The 26,512-nt window shown below is 41.8% G+C and overlaps 1 protein-coding gene across 1 annotated transcript in view; it reads left to right on the forward strand.

The window, feature by feature from the left end:
• Positions 1-22,250, forward strand: part of pde11al (phosphodiesterase 11a, like) — a 392,598-nt gene extending 370,348 nt beyond the window's left edge. Inside the window, exons 18-20 of the mRNA XM_038797237.1 lie at positions 108-182; positions 5,484-5,567; positions 21,676-22,250. Of these exons, the coding sequence (XP_038653165.1) occupies positions 108-182; positions 5,484-5,567; positions 21,676-21,828 (312 nt within the window). The 3' untranslated portion in view covers positions 21,829-22,250. The remainder of the gene's footprint in view (positions 1-107; positions 183-5,483; positions 5,568-21,675) is intronic.
• Positions 22,251-26,512: the final 4,262 nt, after the last annotated feature.

Raw genomic sequence — 26,512 nt, forward strand, 5'->3', positions numbered from 1 at the left:
TGGTTGAATCACGCCCATCATTTTTGAACTGCTACTAATATGTGGGTTTAGTCAATCTTAAATCAATACAAATATGTTTGTAGAACACTTGAATTTATGTATTGTAGGTAGCTGAATTGGTAACCAGTGAATTCTTTGAACAAGGTGACAGGGAGAGGGCTGAGCTAAAGCTGACACCAGCTGTAAGTATTCATTTTTTTAAAAGATTTAAAATAAAAATGTTGTCCTTAGTATTCTCTTCTCCATGTTTACTTTCATCATTGTCATTTGTGAATGTATCTGCAGACTTGCAACATTGATTTATGCTATTCAAATTAATTGAGAAAAAAGTTCTGTAATAATTACCTCAGGTTTGATCTTCATTCAGCTTTTGATTCTTTGCTTCAGATATGCTCCATCGGGAAATATAGGGTCACAATTTCTATCTAAAATTCAAAAACATGCTGGTTTTAGAAGCTAAATAACCAACGTAAATTTGTATTTGTTTACCATGGAAACATTTTTTAAGAGATATGGAATAGTTCTGGGTTTCATTGATTAAATGAATTCAGAACTATCCAATGTCACATTGACTTGATGTTAAACAATAAAGAAAGACTCTCATTCATATGGCACCATTCTTGATCATGGAAAACCCCAAAATGTTTTACAAACAACTAAATACAATTTGAAGTGTAGTCCCTGCTGTAATGTAGGACATATGGCAGTCAAATTACTTATAGCAAAGTCCAAGAAGAATGACAAGGACCCAAAAGCAAGAATCAGCATTCCTTCATTACCGCACAGGAGTGTCAGCCTAGATTATTGTGTTCATATTTCTGAAGTGGGACTTGAGTCTCTACCCTTCTAAGTCAGTGGTGAGAGTGTTACCATGAAGACAGAGCTCACTCATTATCATGTTTGTTTAATCCTTGTGTCCACATTATACAAACTGTAATGCAATCAGGTACTTTAATTTCTGAAATCTGTTTTAATGATGGAAGTAGATTTTGCAGTATTCTCTAATATTTACGTTTTTCTAACATTACATTAAGAAGAGTGACAATAAAAGCACTTAAAATGATAAGATATTACGTGTGTAATGGATGCCTAAGCAGACAACAAGTGGTTGCTCGAGAAAACTGGTGTAAGAGGAACTTGTTTGGAGCAATGATATCAAGGAAGCTTACACGTTTTGGACATGTGGGGCACGATTTCTAGGTTGCGTCCCACCAGAATCAGGGTGGGACGCGGCCGGTAGCCTCCCCCGGGATTTCCAATGACTGTTTTGCCTCATGGGATCAAACCAGATTTCGCGAGACATTGCAATCTGTGGACGGGACGAAGTCTCACATAGTTGAGTGAGTTTAGAAACCCAGTTAACTCTTCTGACGCCAGATCGAACAACCACCCGGCATCTTTTGGCCCCGTCGAGGAGACCACAGCAGGGCGCCATTCAGCACTGGTCCTCACAAACAGGTTTGCCTCCGGGTGGGCACCTTGACATTGACAGCCTGGTGCCCTGGCAATGCCCCAGGTGCCAGCCTGGCACTGCCAGGGTGACCAGTTGGCACTACCAGGCGAACAGTGCTAGGTGCCAGACTGGCATTTTGTCTGCACTGGGGATCTGGCCCAGGGGGTGCACTGCCCCTGTGAGTTGCGATGCCGGGAGGCCCCGAGGACGACCTCCGCTCGTTGGAGCTCCTCAGTGCAGGAAATAACATTAATTGCAGCCTCAGGGGAAGTAACACAGTGCCGTTAGATAATGGGATTGTTCCCACAAGTGCCAGAAATGGCCCCGCTAATCCTGTCCAGAATATCCTCTGGGTTTCTTTTGGTTGGATCACGCCTGTGATCTGAACAGGATGGGAGTTTTCAAAAAAGAGGTAATGCCAGCAAAACACCTGGAAAATGTGCACATGAAAGACGCAAGATGGCATGGACTTAAAATCAGAATGCGGACTTACTTCTCTATGGGACAGGCACTCAGGGTAGTGCAGAATAGAAATCAGGGGAGAAAGATTGTTCACGGTGTGCCTAATCCTCAGAACAAGGAATGGATGAAAGACAAGACAAGAGCATTACATGCTTGTGTCATGGTATTAAGCAAAAGAACTGTGTACGACAAGTTACATTAGTCTTTTGTTAGTTAATAGCCATTCATTAACTATACTGAACGATACATATCACACCTAGAGCTAAATAGTTACAAATTTGATCTAAAAATTGGTAAACCAATCCCTAAATATCTAGCAACATATTTGATTCCAGAATATTTTGCCACGAATATGCACTTTTCTGACTGGAACTAGAAAACTAATGGCGTAACACTAAACCACAGCTAGATATCATAAAGTGCACCTCATGTATTTTTTTTCCAATCATAAAGAAGGAGAGTAGCATCAGTGTCCCACTGAGTGCGTTGAGTTCTCATGTGAAATGTAACTGAGCCAGATTAGATTTGGACTGACTTAGCACTAAGTCAACAATTCCTTATTTGACTCCTGAAGCCAATGTAAACTTCGTCCTGAGAAAGATTGATTCCATGGCTCCAGTTTGCCCAGTTGAGCTGAGAAAAGTCTTTCCCAACTACTCATTAATCAAGTGTTTGGCACAACTGAGCGTGCCCCAGCCACAATCATAGCTGACTTGTCCTAACCTAGGTGGCAGTAGGTTACTTCAGTTTTTAATCACTTCTATTTTAGTTTCTCCTCTCAGACACACAAGGGTTATTTATCTGACATCTCAGTTAATGCCCAATGTAATTAAATTTTGCAAAGACATACTTTCCATGGGTGATGGTACAGCACAATGAAAGATCAGATATAGTTCTGCTCAGTGTGATACTGGTGATGTCTGCCAGGCATAGTCCTGATATGTATATTAATTCTAAACAATCCCATATTGTGTCAAAATATTTAAAGAAGCTTTGCCATCAGTGCTCATTTAAAACTCAAGCAGGTAATGGAAATTAGGATTGATATTGACATTCCTTTGCTTTTCTTTGTCTACTTCTGTAACATTCTTACATATTTTTGTTTAACTGCTGAGTGCCAATGACATTGTCAAGGAGCCAAGCTAGAAATTACTGCAGTGCTGAATTAATATCAGTGACAGCAATTATTAACCAAGAATATTTCAGTGAAAGTGTCGTGACTACTGTGTATATGAATTCAGGCTGCTCACCCTGTCATGTGTAGTAAATCGTCAAAGCTGGTTCTTTTATGTTCTTCACTCACACTTAAAACAAAAATATATCTTTATAGCACAGAACAGTTGTGCAGTGCATTAGAGCTCAGATAATGTGGCACTGTGATAGGTGTAACTTTACATCTTTGATTTTCTATATGAAAGAGGTGATAAGAATTTCTGTGGTTGCTATGAGTAGCAATGTCACCAATAAGCTTGAAAAGAACACTTATATACCAATGGATTTTTATCTTTAGCATCTTGGCATTAAGGATTGCCTGAGATCAGAGAGAAATGTGGCAGGGAGGGCCACACACATGACCTGAATTTGAATATTTTGCAATTTATTTCCTTCCATTGATGCTTGCCTTTATGCTCTGTGCTCCACCAGACCCGGATGGTAAATAATGTGGCCCAGCATTTCAGTGAATAAAGGATAGCCCAGTAGTTTGTTGTCAGCTTGGCTCAGTTGGTACCACTCACCTCTGCGTTAGGATGTTGAGTCCAACCTGAACCCAGGACTTGAGCAGATGAGTGCATTATTGAGGGAGTGCCTCATTAACCGAGAGGTTAACCGAGAGGTTAAACGAATGGGCCTGTCTACCTGCTCAGGTGACACCAGGGAGAGCAGGGAATTCTTCTGGTGTACTGGCAACATTTAAACCTTAGCAAGAACAGACTGTTTATTATTCAACTGATCTGCTTATATGTGGGACCTTGCTATGCCTAGATATTTTAACTACATAACAAAAGTAACTGTGCTTCAAAAGTAAGTTATTGACTGAAGCAACTTTGAATAGCCTGAGGCCATGAGACACTATAAATGCCAAGTGTTTTTCTTGCTGTGAAGCTCGTATTTATTTTTTCTTTCAAATGCTTTTTTTTAGTACACTGATAGATGAGTAATCTGAAATTCTTGTTTGTTTATCTGGGAATTGCAATTAATGTACAGGATTACCCAGTGTTTGTGCGTGTCAGGGCATATAGAAGAAAAACCCAAAGGGTCAACCAATATTTTAATTCAAAATCAGAGGTTGCATGTTGGAACATATTTGCGAAAAGGAACTACAAATAAAATATGATGCAGTACAAATGTGCATAGTCACATTTTTTGGGAAAAATTTAGAGTACCTAGTTATTTTTTTCCAATTAAGGGGCAATTTTAGCGTGGCCAATCCACCTACTCTGCTCATCTTTGGGTTGATAGTCACATTTCTTTGTAAGAAAACCCTGATATGGTTTTAGTAGTTTTATGAGACATCATTTAAGCTGTAATAAATATACAGCTTTTGTCATTGGGTGCAAATTTTAAAATGCAGTTTTTATATAATTGGATAAAATGCTTTCAGAATCCCGTACCCTGGATGAAAATGTTATACAATAGATTCTTTTGATCATTCACGTCCAGTGATAAAAGAGTAAGGACTCCTAAATCAGGTGTAACAATGCTGAGCTATCCATGTAATACGATAAAATTGCATATCAAGTCCATTCTCAGAAGGCCATCTACTGCAGTACAACCATGCACTGAGAGTTCTGGATCAGCTGTTATAATTTATGATGAACTGGTCTCACATTAGCGTTAAATCCTCAGCAGTTTTTTTTTGCTGTGATCCCACGTGTTCACTGGGGACAAGGCTAAGACGGCCAATTAAAGTGAGTTCTAATGTGACCTTTAACAGCTGTCACGGAGATTATTGCACCAGCTATTTATACAGGCCTACTTTTAAACTTGCCACATTTCTGATGTTCAAATTTCCACAAGTATATCATTTTAAACAAACCTTCAGTCTAAAGTAAACAAACTAGGGATTTGTCATTTTCCTGATCTTCTAATGCCTTTTTAAAAAAAAATCCTTTGTGAATTTAAATATTGCGGTCTGTATAGAAACCAGTCTGCCTACAGTAATGTCACAGCTGACACCGAGTGAAATACATTGATGTGTAGGCAAATGCATCCTGCTGAACTGCACTCATAATTTGATTATAAATTGCACACTAGGGATGGATGATTTATAGGTTGTCAACACCTTACTTGACTTGTGCTATAATTTCCCTTCATTAGGAGTCTTTCATTATTTTGTTTGCTTTTAACAAAATTAATGCATCTTCCTGCTCAAAAATCATACATGCATGGAGTGAGCAATGAATTAATCTTTTGACCTTGGTAGTGAACATGCAAAATGCGGGTAAAAATTCATGAAGAACTCTTGAGTTATTACTGCTATTAGCAATCCGTGAATGTCAGGTCCTGCAGTAACTGCACTCTTGGACGTGTGCTGAAACACAATTCTATCTCTGCAAATATTCTACAGGCTATTTTTGACCGAAACAGGAAAGATGAGTTACCGGAGCTTCAGCTAGAATGGATTGATGGGATCTGCAAGCCATTGTTTGAGGTACTTCGGACTACGAAACATGTGTTCTTTTATATTGTGCTTTATTTCCTCCATCTCATTCAGTTTTCTCAAAATTATTTTTTAAATGTGAACTTTTCAAATCTGAAAAACTGTGGAATTTATGATGTTTGGAAACCTTCCCTTACCTTTCATGGTCAATTTGAATGTTTTGCAATGTGCATCTAAATCTTGTAGCAATCGCACTTGTAGCTAACATATCAAGTAGGATTGCCAACTGTGGTTTGAGGAATTCCTGGAGCTTTGATTATGTGGTATTCTGATCACATGACATCTGATATGACGCCTCATCACACAACATTTGATTATGTTATATTTGATCCTATGACTTCTACAAAATATTACTGCATTTACCTTGTAGCTGTTGGCTCCTTTGCAGTCAATTACCTTTGCTCCTGGATTCACGCCAGTAGCTGCTGTGCAACAGGTTCTATGCACCAGGAGGTCATCAGTGAGCAGGCAAGCAAAGACAGGAAACTGAGAGTGGAGAATGATTCACAGAAGGGTAACCAGCAATGGGAGGAACTTTGATTCCATTCATACCTAATTGTGACTCTCTGAAATTACACTGTTAACTAATCATAAAGTTGTAATGTTCAGTTGCCAATCATAGCCAAGAGTAATATATTTCAACTCACTAATAGTTTACATGTAACTGGTAGTAATAGCTGTAATAGTTGGATATCCTACCTGTATGTATTAGTAATTTATAACTCATTTACATTATCCCTAACATAGCTAGAATATCCTCAGTACTGCACAATGTGAAGCCAGCCTCCCCACTTGATATTTTAACTGGTTCAACCTCTCTTTATCTCATTGGATCCTAGTTTGGACTCAGATTATGAAGGGGACAACTCTGAACTGGAAATCACGGTCACATCTCATCTGTACTTGGACTTCATACGTCATAGTGGTGCAGCACAAACCAACCAAATCAAACCAAGAGGTCACATCGTGGGCTTGGTGTCCACCATGCTTCTCAGAGCAGCTCAGCACCAACATTTCTAAACCACTCAGTGGGCTCAATATCAATAAAAGAGAGTCTTCAGAAAATTATAGATATTACAACACAGGAGGATTCCATTTAGCCCCAGGTGCTATCACTCGCTTCTGTGACCCACATTCCCAAAACCATTAGACCTTTTTATGGTCCTTTGTTTCAAATACTTATCCCATTCCCTTTCAAATTATGTTTTAGACTCTACTTCAATATGAAATATCCAACGGTCTAATCACCTTCAGGTCAAGAATAATCGTCCCCATCTGCTTGTTTATTTCAGTGAGAAGCTCTTGCCTCTATTACCTTGTTACTTATTTTCCCACCAGTGGAAATAATCTTTCACTATTTACCCATAGTAAAATCCCACGATTACACTCACCCGGGCTTCTAGAGATTACACCCTTGGAGAAAACCTTGACTCCAGAAATTTGCTCTCATTCTAAGAGGTTTGGAAACTAGTGTGTGGAGTGATTCAATGGCAATACTGAGCACTGTAGGATGGCTCCACAACGTACTGTAGAATATGGTCTTGCCAGGTCTAACACCAGGAAAACTGGAATAATAGCTGGTGCCTATTCCTCTTCCGAGTCTCCACTGCCCATTGTATTTGTAAAATAACATAATTGGCCCATATACCAATGTGACTCGTTGGGCTGGACTTAGTAGCATCCACCAGAGTGGGCACAGGGGCGGGGGTGGGGAGGGGGTGGTGTGGGCAGGAAAGTCACATAGGATAACCCACGTTGGATTCCGAATGTCGGAAAACCTTCGGCAGTTAAGTTTGAGCCGGACACGTCCCTATACGGGAATCCTGTCCCCAGGTGGTGGCATCATAGAATAGAATTTACAGTACAGAAGGAGGCCATTGGGCCCATCAAATCTGCACCGGCCCTTAGGGCAGCACAGTGGTGCAGTGAGTTAGCCCTGCTGCCTCATGACGCCGAGGTCCCAGGTTCGATCCCAGCTCTGGGTCACTGTCCCTGTGGAATTTGCACATTCTCCCCGTGTTTGCGTGGGTTTTGCCCCCACAACCCAAAGATGTGCCGGCTAGGTGGATTGGCCAGGCTAAATTGCCCCTTAATTGGAAAAATGAATTGGGTACTCTAAATTTTAAAAACAATGTAGCACCGGCCCTTGGAAAGAGCACCCCACTTAAGCCCTCAACCCTGTGTTGTAACCCAGTAACCCCACCCAACCATTTTGGACACTAAGGGCAATTTATCATGGCCAATCCACCTAACCTGCACATCTTTGGACTGCGGGAGGAAACCGAGCACCCAGTGGATACCCACACAGATATGGGAAAAACATACAGACTCGGCACCGACAGGCAATTGGTGAGGCAATTGGACTCATTAATGCACCACTTAAAGCCAATTATAGCTGAGCCCACTGGAATTTATTGGTGGCACAAGGATTAAATGAGATTCTCACTGTTCTCCCATGGTTCTTGAAGGTAATCCAGAAAATCCTGTCAGGATTACCTGCGGTTTCATGGGGTTGCCTACCATCCACAGGCACCCAATATTCGATTGAGGGACCCAACCTGGGGAAGGAAGAGTGTGCTGAAAGCCACTTTCTTGCCCTTGCATTACATCTGACTCCCCTACCTCAAATGAACCCCTCCCCACAACTCCCATCCTGCCCTGGATCCAGGGCCAATCGTGGGGCTGGGCCCCTGCATGGCAGGTAGCGCTCGGGGCGAGACTTCTACCTCACTGGAGGCTTCATTAAGTGGAAAGTCCAATACTAGACAGCTAAATGCCTGATGGGCGCTTAATTGCGCTGGGTCACCGCTTGGAATCAGCACAGCATTCCTGCAGATTTTCCAGCTGACTGGGAGGGGACCTGTGTCGCTTGAACAAAATCCTGCTGATTGTTTTTTCCCTTCGATTAACTCCCCAGACTCTCATTTCTGCTGAAGGCAAAAGTAAGCTTGTATGACAAGTTACTCCATCCTGTGGATAGAGGTGGAATGACAAGTTTAGGGACAGTGAAAGAATGAGCATTTTAGACTGATTCAGAAAGAAAAAATGATCCAGAAGATTCTAAATTATACAAATCCCCTGCAACAAGGGCAGAGTTTTGTTGCATTTGAATGATTTGCTTTATCTTTATCCCTTTCCCTCTCTTCCTATATAACTGTGGCTCTGTTCTCTGTTCTCAACAAATGCCTAATCTGCATTGGGGCACAGGTACTGCCAGACAATGGAGCAAAGAACAGCCCAAGAAGGGACTCTGACAGCATGACAATTGTGCCTGTTAATTGTTCTTACGGCAGCCCTTGACAAACCATTAGGCCCCTTAAATCCATTAGTGTGTTCCACTGTGGATTGCTAGGAAGGAATGATAGATAAGAGATAACACCAACATTTTCCACTTTGCAAAGATTGCTGGGAAATAGTCAGGGTCTGTTTCATCATTGTACCCAGTCAAAACATTCGTACTTTTCCTGGCAGAAGTTTCACTGGAGAAATTGATCACTGGGCTTTGATGAGGTGATTAGTCTGAAAGCAATATTATTACAATAATTGAAACATATTTTCCTGTTCTTCCACATGGCTACATGGGAGCACCTGGGTGCCACACATGGAGACACATTGGATGGAGAGGGTCACATGCCAATTGCAGAGCCCAAATTATTTTTTTTGTTTATTTGATTGAATGGATGTTTGTTCCTCTCCATTCAATGTTCTTCAGTACGCTTTGTCCAGGTGAATATCTGCCATTGATGTTTTGCCCTTTTTTAAACCAGTCGCATTACCCTAATGTTATCCTTTACTGAGATGAGTTAATTTAACACAGGCTCGAATACGAACCTGGGCCATTCTGGTCTCTATGGCTTATTGCATTTGGAGTGATTTTATAATTATAATATGTCATTTTATAATTTTCTTATTGTCATCACAATGTAATAAAGAAATCCAAATGATAAAAGTCATAGAAGTGGCCCAGAAGATAAAAGGAAGAATTGCATGAGCTCAGGTAAATTAGCAAAAAGAAATCTAATAGCAAGTCTAGTTTGAGGGAAGAGCTAGATCTCTGTGCACTGTTTCACTTTGGTTTTTAATTGACATTTTTCTGATATAAATAAAACTTATAATTTCACTCACAGCCAGAGAGACGAGCAATAGCCAGCTGAGTTTTACTTATTAATTCCTTTTTTGTAAATCTCATGCAATAAAGAGTGAAATTGCACAAGATAATGCTGTGCTTTATATTTTAGTATAGTGCAGTAGTGATATGACAATTCTGCTGTAATAAGTGTGATTGATAATGATTAAAATTCTGAACTCAGGAAGCTGTATAATGAAGCTACAGTTCAGGAAAAAAAAATGACATCGTTTTCAATTTCAGCAATTCTCCATCGTATCTCCAGATATACTAAGAATAGTTTTTTTTAATATAGTAATAGGGGTTGGAGGAGCAGTGGTATGCTGCGCTTCTTAGTGCTTTCCTAGTGACATTTTAGAAATGAATGGGATTTGTATAATCTTACTATTCTGGAGCAGGTGCTGTAAAATGGTATTTTATGGAGAGAACAAATGAGAGAACTTGGAATGTCCTATTTTTATTTCTGTTTCATCTGATATATGGTTAATCTATGGCTGCAGCAGAAGTTACAAAGAAAACTAGTGTTTAACTGATTTGAATATATTCCATTAATTCTTTTTTTTAAATTACCTAAAATTGTTGCCCGAATTAATTCTATGACCTCAAACTCTGACTTTGTCCATCTATAAATACATATCCTTGTAAAGAAAAAATATTTATATATATGACATGGCACCTTGTATTGTGTTAATTAGTCCAAGTCTTCTTATGCATTATCTAGTCTTTAAACACGTTCAATATAGCAGAGTCTGTCGACACAGATTCACAGTGATTATCTTGTTTGAGATGTAGGTTACCTATAAATCTGAATACATATTTGCCATGAACCCAATTTGAACAAACAGAAGGACTGTGTAAGTTTATTTATACATATACTTCAGCCATGTGAGGTGGTGATATTAATTTGGAAATGAATGTTCAATGAGGTATGTGTACAGCGACAGATCTAGTGTTGTGTGAGGGGTGAAGAGAAAGAAAGACATAAAGTATGGATACAGAAGGAAAGAAAAATAAACAACCACTGCAAGAATGAACATGAAAAATAAGGAATCAGCCGAAGAATGAAGGAATGTAAATAAAACAATTAATGCATTAATGCAAAAGTGAGAAAGAGCAAAAGCAGCAAAACAAAATGTTAAAACCCCTCTCCACCTTTTAATATTTCTGTACTGTCTCTGTTCCTCCTTTTATATATTTTTACTGTCCATGTATCTCTCTATCTCTGTATATTTATCTTTCTATATTTATATATCTCACTCTCTGTTTCTCACCTCAATTTATTTATTTCCCTATGTTAATATCCACCTAAATCAACAAACTTTTATGTTTTTATCTCGTGTCGCAGCAAATTGTCAAGTTTTGCAATTTTATGATAAAAATGCCTGAACTATGCACATTGCAGATCATATTCTTCATGCAATGTGCAGCAGTTGCGCATCTGATTTGTGGCGTTCCTGGAAAGAGGGGATGATGGTATTAGCATAGCATCTGAGGCGTAGCAGACTTTAATCTTTTCGGTCAAAGTACTCCTTGGGGGGTGAGGGGGCATTGTGTGGTGAACCATTTGTGGAGCATAGCCACAATAATTTTTATTTTCTATCCTTTAAAGCTATTATTGAGATAGTTAATATTTTATGCTGCGCGTAAGAAGACAGCAACAACTTTCTTTATACAACATTCCTCCTGTCTTTTCCTAGTGAGAAAGTAGGACATTAAGCAGGAAATAAAGGAGAAAGGTGGGAAGAACCATAGACACTATTGAGGAAACAAATAGCAAGGAAAAGCTGTTTAGAAAAAGATGGCAAAAGCAATGGCTCAAGGAGCAAGATGGCGAAAGAAGCAGAGGGCTGGTGACGAGCAATCTGAACTCAGAGAACCAAAGTGTTCAAGCGAGGCTGGAGTGAATTTGAGAAAGAAGGCAGGCGGGGGAGCGGGTGGGGGGGGGGGGGGGGGGGGGGTGGTTATAAGCAACGATGAAGTCGGCTTACTGGGGTATAACAAGTCAGTAAAGTTGGGAAAGGTTGGAGTGATGGTGTGCAGGATTTGGTTCAAGAGATCTCAGGCCATAAAGTTTGAGATTTACTAATGATCACATTACACCTCACAAAGTGTCTGATAAATAATGAATGTGGAAATATCAGTGTGGAGAGACAATGAAAACTTGATAATTGAAGTACCAGCAAAGCAGGGCAGCCTTTGGGAAGGGAAGAAAAACCATACAGATCCCATTTAATCCCTGAGCCAGCACTGAATGAATAATGATAATATTGTATGTCCTATGTGTTTCATGTATGGAGCTATCTGCCTGGACTTTATGCAGAACTATACTCTTCACTGTACCTCAGTACACATGACAAATCTAAATCTTCTGCGCTCTGACTTAACCATCGGAGGTCTGGCCACCACCGGGAGAATGACATGGAGCGATTAAGTTTGCCTGACCACCAATAATCAAATTCCATCCCATGTCTTATCAGAGAGTGCTCAGCATTACAGCAATATTAAAAAATCTAATCTAAATTTCCATACTTTAAATTAGAGAACTTTAAACTCCAACTGCCTTTTGTTTAATTCATTTATTTATGTTTACATGGCAAGCTAACATTTGTTGTGCATCCCAAATTGCCCTTGATGGTGAGCTGCTGTCTTAAATAGATCCAATCTAAGTGGTGTAGGTACACACAAGTGCCTTTGGAAGGGAGTTCCAGAATTTTGATCCAGCTACAGGAAAGGAATGGCAATATATTTCCAAGTCAGGGAGGTGAGTGGCTTAGAGAGGAACTTCCACGTGGTGGTGTTTATAGAAAAATGGAATACCTATTCAGCCATTCAGCCCATCAAGTCTACACTGACCCCCTAAAGAGTATTGTACCTCCGCGCACTCCTCCACATTATCCTTGCAACCCCATCTAACCTGCACGTCTTTGGACACACTTAGGGGCAATTTAGCATGGCCAAACTACCTAACCTGCACATCTTTGCACTATGTGAGGAAACCAGAGCACCCAGAAGAAGCCCATGTAGACACAACGAGAATGTGCAGACTCCACACAGACAGTCACCCAAGGCCAGAATCTGACCTAAGCCATTGTCACTGAGAGGCAGCAGAGAAAACCATTGTGTCACCGTGCTGCCCCTTGTTCTCTTGCATCTGCTGCCCTCATCCTTCTAAATGGTAATGGTTTCGAAGGTGCTGTCTAATGAGTCTCGGCGAGTTCCTGCAGTGCATCTTTTAGATGGTACACACTGCTGGCACCGTTATCAGTGATGGAGGGAATGAATGTTTAAGGTGGTGGAGTATGGTCGACTTTTTATTTGTTTATTACACAATAGATTCTGGCTGTTGGTAAGTATAAATAAGACCAGGCAGCACAGTGGTGTAGTGTTTAGCACTACTGCCTCACGGCGCCAAGGTCCCAGGTTCGATCCCGACCCTGGGTCACTGTCCGTGTGGAGTTTTGCACATTCTCCCCATGTTTGCGTGGGTTTTTCCCCCACAATCCAAAGATGTGCAGGGTAGGAGGATTGGCCACCCTAAAATTGCCCCTTAGTTGGAAAAAATGGGGTACTCTAAATTTAAAAGACCTATTGAACTAATTTTTAATTTTATCACCAACTTAGTTATTTTACGTTCTAACAAGGTGACACAAATTTACACCACAAATGTGTAATACCGTGGAAACACGGTAGCACAGTGGTTAGCACAGTTGCTTCACAGCTCCAGGTCCCAGGTTTGGTTCCCAGCTTGGGTCACTGTGCGGAGTCTGCACATTCTCCCCATGTCTGCGTGGGTTTCCTCCGGGTGCTCCGGTTTCCTCCCACAGTCCAAAGATTTGCAGGTTAGGTCGATTGGCCATGCTAAATTGGCCTTAGTGTCTAAATCGGTTGGGTGGGGTTATTGATTTACGGGGTTACAGGGATAGGGTGGAGGCGTGGGGTGCTCTTTCCAAGGGCCGGTGCAGACTCAATGGGCCGAATGGCCTCCATCTGCACTTCTATGAAATGCAGTGCAGCTTTGCAAGACAGTTGAACTGGTTAAACTCTTGCATTGATCATTTACCAACATAATTCAAGAGATGAGATTCATTATATAAAATAAATTAGTTGTAATATTTTGCTCATTTAATCGTTTTATATGGAAGTGAGATCAGCAGCTATCTGTTTAATTTAGCACAGCTGCTATAAGCATATCATGAATTATTTTTTGCAATATGTTAATTTGTGAGGCCAGGTACCTTGTAAATGCTTGCTTACAAACGTTTTCCTCCTCATGTTTTCTCCCGATTACTCATCCAAAATTGTGACATTGGCAGCGAGAGAGCGGGTCAAGCTGAAAATTACTTTAAGAAAAAACAGCAAGGCTTGGGCTGTGCAGGTCCTGTTGAAATTAATGGATGGACTTCATGCACAGTTTTTGTTGTTTCCCACCAAGCCAAATGGACAGTCTGGCTGATGGGCAGAAGGAAAGAGCAACAATTAGAGACCACAACAGTTAGAGACCATAGCCAGAAAAGAGCGAGGCCTTTCATCAATAGTGAAGCAACCGAAGGCTTCCTTGAGGGGGCCAATATCTTGAAAAGAAAGAAACCCCAAAAGACCATAATCAAAGGAACAGATGGACTAAATTTCATTTTTTTAAACTTTTACAATGTCAGTTAAACCAAAAATCAACATAAAATTGAGCATTCATTAACAGACAAATAGTAATTCAATTTAAAACAGTGAAGCTCACTTTAAATAGTGCAAGTGGATGCAATCCTGCACTTCCTGGCCCACAAGTAGTACTAAAAAAGAATGTACAATGAGGAGTTGACAGTTTATGCCTCCCTTTCACTTACAGATTTCTTGATCTATAGGAAACGCGTGCAGCAACAGTGGATTTTATTTGAGCTCCAGTTGAACTGTTGGAGCCCAATTTAAATATGTTAATTAATTGACTTATCCCTCCATGACAGGCACTCAGAAGCCCCAATAATTGCTACTATAAAATAGGTGATGGTGTGTGGGTGGCATATTGGGGACTCATTCCCCATAGTTAGCTCTCTGGCCCTCTCCCACCCATCATAGAGAAAATTAATTTCAAGGCCAACATTTCTAGTGTGTCCCAGTTTTTCATTACTGAATCCAGTCCATTTGCAACGAGGGGAAAATGAGTTATAGAATTACATTTGCTTAAAATTAATCTTTGAAAACAAGTTGGAAGGAAAATAGAAAGAAAGAAAAATAGTCTTTCACATTTTCTGCCTAGGTCAAAATAAAGCTTCCTTTTTACCAATATTATATTTTTCACCCTTGACGGCTGTTGTTTAAATGTATTTATTTTATTTAGCAAACAAGGAAAATTCATATGACCTTGTTATTGCGTGTCATAAAATGCATGTTTTTGGCATATGGTGTATGTGGAAATGGCCTTGACAAGTAGGCTTATAGAAAATTCATTGACTATGGTGCAGAATGAGGTGTTCAAAGACCTTGCGGAAAGATTTAACAGATTATCATAGCTGTTACAACCCTGTGTCTCATGATAAACCTGTCATTCATACACTTACAAGGTGCCTGATGATGTCTCTGGTGAAAGCAATGACAGGAAATTATATCTAGCATTCCAAATTCTCATCTCAGTAATCTTAAACAACACTTCTGTGCATCACAAGACACCTGCTCGGAATTCACACAGGCAGTTGTTTCATTGACAGCTTTGGATAAATTGTGAAGACAAAAAAAAATGCACGTCCTCCATTTAAAACAAATCTCCATTAAGCGGAAAGGACACCTGTGAGCTTTACAGGACTGCTAAAAAGGCAGCTGGTCAGCTTTATTGCTTCACATGTAAAGTTTAATAGTTTTTCTATAGTTTAATAATTTGCTTTGCTCACTAAGCAGACATTTGAGTTGTGTCCAGGCTTTCACTGTAATTTTTAAATTTCCATTTCAAGTGTACAAGATTTTGTTAACCTCAGCAGAGTTTTTCAGTTTTGCATTGCAGGTAAAACTGGAATGGGATGTATCACTAAGCTGTTGGTAAATTTGAGCCTAGAGGCAACCCCATTTTCTGGATCTGCACATTCAACTCAGAAGAACAACTATTTCTCATGAATAGGAAACTGTATGCAGCATAATGGCTCAAGAGCTCCTGGAACCCAGAAGAATGTCAGAAATGCACTCAGTCTAGGATGCACAATGTGGGCCTGAATTTTGCACTCGTCAAGATGCATGATCAGTGGGCCCGGAAGCAGACAGGTGTCCGCTTCTGCCCACGAACGTCAGGAATGACACAATTTCACTCTCGCTGGCCAATTAAAGGCTGGCCAACGTCAAATATGGTTGGACATTGGTGCGGCACGACGGGCGGGAGTATGGGGGGAACTGGGTCGAATAGTGACCTGAATGGGGGTATCACACAAGCGCAGGCAGCTCCCTGAAAGCTGCCAGAAGTTGGGAAGGAGCCTAATGGAGCTGTCAACCAGAGAATTGAAAATCTGGTACAAACGATGCCCTCTGGTGGGCATGCAGGGAGGCTGCCAATGCTAGTGGGCACTCAGCCCATGATTTTCAGACGGCAGCCTGCATTCTCTAGTGGAACCAGTGTATTCCCAACATGAAATATTCATGCCATGAAATGGAAAGAGGAAACCACCCCCCCAGAGGAAGAAGGCCTGGACGGAGGTGGCTGCACAGGTGAGTGGCTGTGGTATGGTGCACTGCACATGAATAGACAAGTGTGCTTCATTGATTAAGAGGTGCATCCCTAAATATATACAACATTTTTAAAAAATGGTTTAAGAGATACATGTAAGTTTCTTCTGGGGTGTACATCCTCCTCACTTGTGTTACCACAAAAGAAGAAAGGAGGGAACAAAAACAACAGGAAAAAGAAGAAAAGGTGTCATTTTCCATTGCGCTACCTGTGTACTAACCTGGCCCATTGAAATCACTGGAATGAAAATCCAAGCCTGTTCAGGATAGATGAAGTGCTGTTCCAAGGTTACTGCCTAAGCAGCAAAGTTGAAAATGATCCCCAAAACTAAAATAGGCCAGAGAATTGACCATTAGAGAAAATAAGAGAGAAGCAGGAGAGAGTAGTGCACATTTCCTGTTGCTGACACCCTGCCTATAACTTCCCGAATTGTTTTTTGTGGATAATGACTACTGTTATACAACTTACTTGAACAGTACGTATATTATGTTATATTACTTTCACAGATCCAACACAAAGTGCAGACGTTATTGCAAAAAGGCATCTGCCACCTGATTTTTCTGAATTTCGTTAACTTTTCCCAAGAACAGGAGACAGGGACTTAAAAACAGTTGGGAGTTTACAGAAACATCTCTGAATAGTCACACCATTGAATACATCTATTTAATCTACCTCACCACAGGGTGTACTGTCCAAAGGTCAGAGCAGTTTAAATCAACTTTCATCTAATGAGTAGTTATAATTATCCTCAACTTCCCAAATTAACTGTGAGCAATACCATGTAAGATCAATTTATAAATATTGTGAAAAAAATTGTTGAAAACATTTGGAAGACCAAAGTAAATTAAATGAGGAGAAAGATTGGGTGAAGAAAGTCCATCTTGTGGAGAATGGAGGAGCCTTGGCAAAAACTAAAGTCAATTGTAATCAGGGGGTGAATGGTACTATTCAACATGTCTTAAAGCTAGTTGGAGTCATACCTAGCACAAAGGAAGATCGTTGTGGTTGTTGGAGGTCAATCATCATCTACAGGAAACCATTGCAAGAGTTCCCGAGGGTAGTGTGCTAGTCCCAATGAGGTCTGATGTGGGAATGTTCACTGATGACTGCACGATGTTCGCCATCATTCGTGACTTCTCAAACACTGAAGCAGAAGCAACAAGATTTGGACAATATCCACGCTTGGATTCACAAGTGGCAAGTAACTGTTGTACCGCACAAATGCCAGGCAATGACCATCTCCAACAAGAGAGGATCTAATTGTTACCTGTTGACATTGAATGGCATCACCATTCCTGAATTCCCCACTATCGACATCCAGGAGATTACCATTGGCCAGAAACTGAACTAGACTAGCCATGTAAATACTGTGGCTACAAGAGCAACGGCTAGGAATCCTCCTCAAAGCCTGTCCACCATCTAAAAGATACAAATCAGGAATGTGATGGAATTCATTCCACTTGCCTGAATGAGGGCAGCTCCAACAAAACTGAAGAAGCTCAATACCATTCAGGACAAAGCAGCCCACTTGATTGCTATGCCTTCCTCAGACATTCAATCCCTCCGTCACTGATGAACAGTGGCAACAGTGTGTACCATCTACACGTTGCACTGCAGGAACTCATCAAGGCTCCTTAGCAGCACCTTCCAAACCCATGACCACTATCATCTAATCAGGCAAGAGCAGCAGATACCTCGGAACACCAGCACCTAGAGGTTCCTCGCCAATTCACTATCATGACTTTGAAATAAATCATTCTTTCTTCACTGTCGCTGGGTCAAAACCCAGCATTGTGGGTACACATATACCTCGGGGACTGCAGCAGTTCAAGAAGGCAGCTCACCACTCCTTCCCAAGGGCAACTTGGGATGGGCAATGAATGCTGGCCTTGCTAGCGATGCCCACATCCCACAAATAAAGAAGTTGAATTGCTCATTGAAATGAATAGACTTGGTCCGGCACACAGTAGGGTTCCTGACATCACCAAAGTGCTCTGCTGTAGGTAAAAAGAATTGATGAACACACACTGGGACAATCCCCACCTCATGGATAAGGGAAACCGTTCTCCACAACAAATGGAGGCAACACCCCCAGCTACCTCCCTCCCCCACACAGATATACATAAGGGGTACTCTCCCTCTCTCTCCCCCCCCCCCCCCCCCCCACCCCCCAACAATGGGAGCTCCCCAGAGAACCCAACCCTCAGGTTAACACTGCCAGGGTGACCGGGATGTGTGTCCACCCCCCCCCCCCCCCCCCCCCCCAGGGCTATACTTAGCTGTGTGCCCCCGGTGGGTTCCTCTCAACTGTTTTGCAGAAGCAGTTGGAAAATGTGGAGAGAATTCTCAATGTGGGGGAATATTTGGCAGAGAGTCGATTTAAATGTGGTTCCTGCTCAGGAAACGTCACCTGTGAGGGGAGAATCACTGAAGATCTCATTGCCGAGATTCCCGTCTAACAAGTCTCACGGGATTTTCTGCCGGCATCGTGTTTTTTGCCTGTAGCGAGCACCGGCAGAAAATATCCTCCATGGAATCTATGTTCACCCCTTATAAGGCAAGTGAAATCAGGAGCACAGCCGAGTGATAATTTCCTCCAAAACTGGGATTTTCTGTTTCCACTCAGTAGGGCTCCAGTCTCTCACTGAGAGATGGTTTGCTGAGATTGATGATGGTGGCGAGATGGACATAAATCCCAGCAGGGGAGAGTTTAGAATCAGTTTGTGTCCTGCACTCCCAAAGAGTGGAAGATTCAGTCTCCTTATACAGGACCCCAAGAAAGGGGACTCTACCCAAAACAGATAAGCACTCTGTCTTCCAGCTGTATGGGGGAAGTGGACATTGGCAAGACATGGGGATATTAGATTTGAATATATGAATCTGTAGTACTGTGTATTCACCAGCCCCATGGGATGTGGTATTGGCGAAGTCAACAGTGGAGAGCACTAACCAGTGTTGTATCTGCTCAATCTGAGATACATTGACCTGTTTAGCAATCAAAGTTTTACCCAGGTGCTCTTAGTTGCAAGATGGACAAAGGACAAACCAAAGTAGAGGTTCAATGAGTTTATTAATAATAATACTATTAACAATTAAATTACCCGCATAAAACAAGAGAATACCCCAGATTCAAATATACTACCCGCAAAGATGGCTTGGTAGGCTGTGAATCTGATCGCTGGAATTCCTCTGGCTTGTCTTCACAAAGGTGGTTCTTGCTGGTGGTCACTTCCTTGCTTCCTTCCTTCTTTTTGGTCTGGTCAAGGTCACCTCGCACATCGAGTCTTTGCTGCTGGTGTGTCTGAGATGTGTACCTTTATCCCCCTCACACCCTGCCTTTCCAGAACCTTCTCTGGCTTCCGGCCAATGATGCCTCAGGAGGGTGGCTTAGCAGCCAATGACCCGGTTGATGAGCGTTTGACAGGCTACCTGAATCCTCCCCAGGTGCCCATCTCTGTTGGTGTGGGTGTTACATAACCTGTTCCCATATAAGATAACAGTAGAAACTCTGGGTGACGGAAAGTCTGGCTCGATCTGAGCTAAGGACAATAGACCTGTGCAATTCAATGGGGCTGCGTCTCAGTAGAGTGCAATGATCTTTGATGGGACAGGCCCAGACATGTTCTGGCAGCTTGTCTGTTGGTTGTGTATTTGACTTTGGTCAAGTCTGAATTCCAACAGCCCGCCTGAGGTTTGACTACAGTATGATTTTAAAATGCCCAATTCTTTAATTTAGGATATCCAATTTAATCGGCCTAAAAACTGATTCTATTATCACACCAGTGTGATTCTAATATAAATCCTCAGTTCATGGTGACTTTTCAGGATCCCAATTTTTATAAGCTATTCCAATTCACGCCTGGTGCTAAAAGTCTGCTGTTCTTGTGGCACACTCTTTGTCTCTTTGTGGGGTGTGGTGAACGTATTGTATTAACCATTCACCATGTATGTTACTGTATCACGCTGTTGCCCATGTGGACTCCACCTATGGACCATTGTACGATATTACCTGGAATGTATCATGTTGGTGCCTTTGTGGGCTCCGCCCCGGCTCTGCCCCTTGAGGGGAGGTATAAAGAGCAGCAGCCCTGTAGGCGGCTCTCACTAGCAGAGCAGTCGCAGGCAGGCACTGTTTAGTCGATTAAAGCCAGTTTACATCTACACTCTGTTTCGTGTGAATTGATGGTCGCATCGTGGGGTCAGGCTGATGCAGCCAGCGGACTCAAAAGTGGCATAAGTACCGGAATGAATGAGCCCTGGATTTTCAAGGCCGCTGTTTCCTGTTTGGTCAGTTATTTTAATTTAATAACGTACTGTGGCTTCCTCTTTCCTATGGATTTTACTTCAAACATGGTGCCCATCTGCAACGCTGGGGCCAATTATCTTTCGCTCTGTGCCCAGTAAATGCTCAGTTCCCAGCACAAGGCAAAGGAGAAAGGACAGATATCCATGACCTAAATCTCACCTTGTTCCCCCTGTGCATTGCCTGGAGATCCAAGATGTATCCCAAGGGAGAAGATTGGTGTATTTAGATTCAGTTGGGATGGAGTTGGTGCCACATCATCACCTGCCTTAATTTTATTTCCCAAAACTGGGCTGTGTCCTTTTAGAAAGTGTATCAAGAAGAAGCTGTACCTATGAGCTGAAAGGAGTAGGCAGCAAGGTCCTAGAAGATCTGAAAAGGTAAGTGCCCTTTTGATTAAAGGGAGCCACATTAAATCTTAAAAGCGAAAGTCTTCATGTTGCAACAGCCATCGTCATCACTGGTTCCTGCAGCCTGCAGCACTGGTTACATTACTGCCTCTCTAGGCAAAGACTTTGCTAAGATTGAACACTGATTTGTCTGCAGGTGGGAACAGATCTATTAGGCTTCATAATGTTTTTCTTTCTTTTATAATGATAATCCTTCAGATGTTACTGAATTAAATCCATTGTCAGAATTGCAACAAATGAATAGTTGAATCTAAAGTCTGCATACATTTCCTTAGCCGGGAGCTCGAAAGGTTTGGACAATGATACAAAAGACATCAAGGGGCATGGCAATGAAATAATTCTGGGTATATGTACTTTATGGATGAAACAACCAAACTCAGTTTACAGAAAGTAGCATGGTTAGTTATCAGGGATAAAGCATGTGGATTTAGCTTATTGTATTATTTTATTTCTGCTCCAATAATGCCATTTCACCCATACCTACAGCTTTGCTGACTTGGTGAGCTGTGTCACAGGCAGCTTTCTGATCCATTTACCCTTTTTATCTGCCCTTCATGTTTCAGGCATTGGCTCAACTGAATGGAAGGGTCCAGCCTTTGGTGAATGGAATCAACGCAAACAGGACTAAATGGGAGGAGCTTTACACAATGTACCGTCAGTCCCATGGTGCCCCAGATGCTGCTAATTGCACACTGAAGATTGAAGCAATCAACTAGTGCAATTCAGACCTTAACATGTTTCTGGCCTGACCTTACACTACATTAGGTGGTTTGGCCCTCTGGCAGATGGAATGTTAATGACAATGATGCAAATGCTGAGAATCATCAATATTACTTTGGCCACAGAATGAACCTTCAGCTACATTACCATAAATTCCATCTGCGCGGACACTGAAGAAAAGCTCAGAATTTGGACATTGACTGGAGATCAGCACTGCAAATATTCAACAACAAAATAAACAAACACCAGATATGGACCATTTCACACACATCCCATCATGCAGTGCTATGTTTGATACCTAAGAGCATCCAGTAATTACTGCAGTGATTAAAATCATCATCTGCCATCTGCTATAGCAACATTCTTTTGGTGCCTCAAAAAAAACCTGTTATTGCCGAGACAGCTTTATTAAAGTGAATTCCAGTTAAATCTGTTGGCAGCAGGGTTCGCTGTCAGACTGACAATAGCTTTACTAATGTTCAAGGCAAGGTGCTAGCCCAACACGAATCTGCTCTCAAAACAGAGCATTGTGGGATAAATCCAAGGGACTTCATTTGAAATGTCACCCTTGGGACATTTCTGAATATTAATTGAAGCATCAATTTCTCATCAGTTTTCAGGCCCTTTGATCATGTGCATAAATGAATAGATCAGTCTCTTAATGGGATGATTCAAACTGCATGTATAAACTTACTTTTAAGGCTAAGTGGGTATATAGTGGTTACCACTATTCACTGCTGCCTGTTCTGGGGGTTCATAATTATTTTGCCACACAATCCACAATCAGTTCCTTCATGTCCCATTGCTGAGGCAGTGACTTGTACATCATCAAATAGCTATTTTTGAGCTTGCTCGTGGTAACTATACATGAGTGATCCCAAAATTGATTAATTTTATAGAAATAGAATGAAATGGTATTGAGGCATAACTGACATGATTTAAAGATCATCTAATGTTGCCCGACGTATCTGATTTTTAAAACAAAACTTCTGCTCCTCAGTGTTTTGAAGTGAGCCACTGAGAACGTGAGGAGTTAATGTGACCTCAGCTGGGCCAACACTAGTCACACAATAACTGACCTCAGTATGTGTGGGCAAGAGAGAGGGAAAATCAGCTAGAGATCTTGCCCCTCATCACTCCAATTATTTAGCATCCAATATCGTTTTTTCTTTCATGTGATCACTACTGGAAGGTAACGTATGAACTTGAGATACATATATGGTAGTTAACTTACCTGTGACATCCTAATCATGTTGCATATGCTCCAGCTACTCATGTGAAGAATATGAACCCCAGTGAAATAATGCAGATGCCCACAGAAAGGTGCTCAGTATGAATTACTGATGCTTGGGGAAAATAACCGAAGGGGAAAAAACACATTTAATTGTCACTGGCTTGTACTCGGTGATTTTTTAAAAATTCACTGACAGTGTGTGGGCATCACTGGCTAGGAAATCATTTATTGCCCATCCCTAGTTGCCCTTCAGAAGGTGGTGTTGAGCTGCCTTTATGAACCACTGCAATGCCTGAGGTGTAGGTACACCCATAGTTCTGTTAGGGAGGGAGTTCCAGGATTTTGATCCAGCGACAGTGAAGGAATGGCGATATATTTCAACGTCAGGATGGTGAGTGACTTGGAGGGGACCCTCCACGTGGTGGGGTTCCCAGGTATCTGCTGCCCTTGTCCTTCGAGATGGTTGTGGCCTTGGGTTTGGAAGATGCTGCATCAGGAACCTTGGCGAGTTACTGCAGTGCATATTATATGGTACACACAGGTGCCACTGTTCATCGGTGGTGGAGAGATTGAATGTTTGTGGAAGGGGTATCAATCACGCGGGATGCTTTGTCCTGGCTGGTGTAGAGCTTCTTGAGTGTTGTTGGAGCTGCACTCATTCATATAAGTAGAGAGTATTCATTACAGTCCTGAATTGAGCCTTGAAGGTGGTGGACTGGCTTTGGGGGGTCAGGAAGTGAGTTACTCACCATAGGAATCTTTGCCTTTCATTTTTTGATCAATGGTAACCCCCAGGATGTTGATTGTGGGGGATTCAACGATGGTAATTGTTGTATTCTGTGATATGGCCGTTATAATGAGGTGCACAGAACATCTAGTTGTTTAACTAGAAAGATGATTTATTCACAAACATGTGGAAAGATAACTTACGGATAACTATACAGCCAATAACCATTAAATTGATTCAGTGAATTCTGCCAGAACTACTCTAACGTGCGACTATCTTCTCGTACGTCCTACTACCAACTGACAGGTATCTCAAGTCACGTGAAGGATGTCTGATGCCACCAGCTGGTTGGAGGTCACATTAACAACTATCTACAAGACTGTGCAGGCATATCACCACATCCCCCTTCCTTTGGAAATGTTAATGTTTATATTTGAATATAACTCTTACAGAATTATGATCTATATTACTATTTTACACATGTTTTATATATACACACAACTGTGCTTTAAACAACATGCCTGATGAATGTGTCCCTGGTGCACAGCTTATTGTACATCTACGGCAGCATTGACCCGTTGATCTTCTGGGCTCTGATCAGTTTCCTGACATCGCTTTTGCTTCTGGAATACTGGTTTTCTTGCAGGTCTTCTTTTCTTAACACCGTGTTTAGCCTCTTGACTCGATGCATTCTGAAGACCAGTTTCCTTGCTTCTCTTGCTTGCATCACCAGCTTCATTAATTTTTTAACACAATGTTTTTTTTTCTGCGACGCATAGTTTTACTTTCTGGCCTGTCATCCACATTGCTGATGTCTTCTTGTTTAGTATAACAAGTGGGACTCACAGTATCCCCCACTCTCCTTCCCTTCTTTTTTGTGGGAAGGATCCTGCGTGTGCGCCTCTTGTCTGTTTGGTTTTGGTTGCACCTGTCCTGTCGCTGGAATGTGCCATGGGAATGGTTGCTTGTGGATCGTCTGTGGGGACGTCCAGTGCAGGCATACTTGTGAGGGACTGTGCAGTCGTGGCCAAGTCTGCATCTTCAGTAGTGGGCTGCAGAGCCTCGCACTCTGGTGTCTGGGTTGGATCCACGTCCCCAATGTTGGGTGCTTCTCCCTCATCCTGCGATTGAGCCTCAAGTGATGGCTCCTCGTCACTCGATATGAGAATGTATAAGTCAACTTTTTCTGAAGAGCCGCATTGTGGCCCATCCTCATCTGGCAGTATGATGTATGTTTTGTCTGTTGTTGTGGAGCTGTATATAGATACAACCATCTGTTTCTCCAGCACGTCTTTTGGTGGAGTGGCCTTGAGTATTGGGGAGTCCAGTACTGGAACCATTTTGTGGGCCTGAGATGATTTGCCATATGCCTCTGGAGCCAGTTCTTCCAGGATGCGAACAATTTCTTCCTTTATCAGTCTGTTCTGAGCTGAGTTGCACACATCTGAAGTGTCTACTTCTGCAATCTTACTTTCAGTCTCTGCATACGCCATCTTAGAGCTTTCACACTTCTCGGTGTCCTGCGCAGACTGGGCGTCCTTTGTGATCACTTCATCACTCCCACCAAGCCACCGGTATAACATTTCACAGTCGTCCTCATCTAGCTCACCATCTGAGTCTCCACTTTTCTCCTTGTACTCATGATCCTCATAATTACCATCGTAGTAATCATGATTGGAGTTGTCATCATCTGCAATGGCTTCTCCTATAAATGCGACATTGCACATGGAATTATGTGTTCACGCAAGAGATGACCCATTTCAAAGTCATCAGCGAGTTTCACTGCAGAACTTGTACTTAACACTCCATGCTCTGGAACCTCAGGAGGACTGAAGAAGTTGAAGCATGATTCATTTGATACAGTTTTCATAACTGTTTTACGAGCACTCTGACCCTTTGGCTCTGCTTTGTTTTAATAGTTTTCAATGTGACATTTTTCCTTCTTGAAATGAAATGAAATGAAAATGAAAATCGCTTATTGTCACAAGTAGGCTTCAAATGAAGTTACTGTTAAAAGCCCGAATCGCCACAGTCCGGCACCTGTTCGGGGAGGCTGGTACAGAAATTGAACCGCGCTACTGGCCTTGGTCAGCTTTAAAAGCTAGCTATTTAGCCCTGTGCTAAACCAGTCCAAGTCTTTCCAGTCGATCTGGCATCCTGTGCATCCCATGATTTCTGGTTCGTCAAAGAATGAAAAATTAAACTCGTCAGGCCGCGATTCTATCCGGTATAATTTTGTGATTACCTCATTTGTGAAATACTCATTTCGCTCAAACTTATTCCAGAGTGACGCTGATTGGCTGTTCAAGCTCTGGACATTTAATGTTCACATCTTGTAGATGCTTTAATATAGGCTCATCGTGCTCCTGTATAATGCCACTGAGTAAATGCACATTCTTGAAGACTGTTAACCATAAGTTTGGAATTCCCTTTGGCTCTTCCATCTCTTCATCTGATTTGTCATCCTCTGTCTTAACTTTCGCTTGTTTCTCATCATTTAACTGCGCCAGCATATCTTGTTACGAATCACAGTATTCTTCTGTCGCCTCGCTGTCTGGGCTGTAAAGCCGCTCAACTAGGTTCAGGGCCTCACACGCACCCGCTCCTATGATGGACTCGCTGTTTGTGTCCACAATGGAAATTGATATTAGGTGAGTTGTGTCGTGCACCCATAATTTGAGTTCACATACACCCAGCCTCTCAATCTCCTTCCCATCGT

Source organism: Scyliorhinus canicula, chromosome 5 (genome assembly GCF_902713615.1).
Source record: "Scyliorhinus canicula chromosome 5, sScyCan1.1, whole genome shotgun sequence".
NCBI classification, from domain to species: Eukaryota; Metazoa; Chordata; class Chondrichthyes; order Carcharhiniformes; family Scyliorhinidae; genus Scyliorhinus; species Scyliorhinus canicula.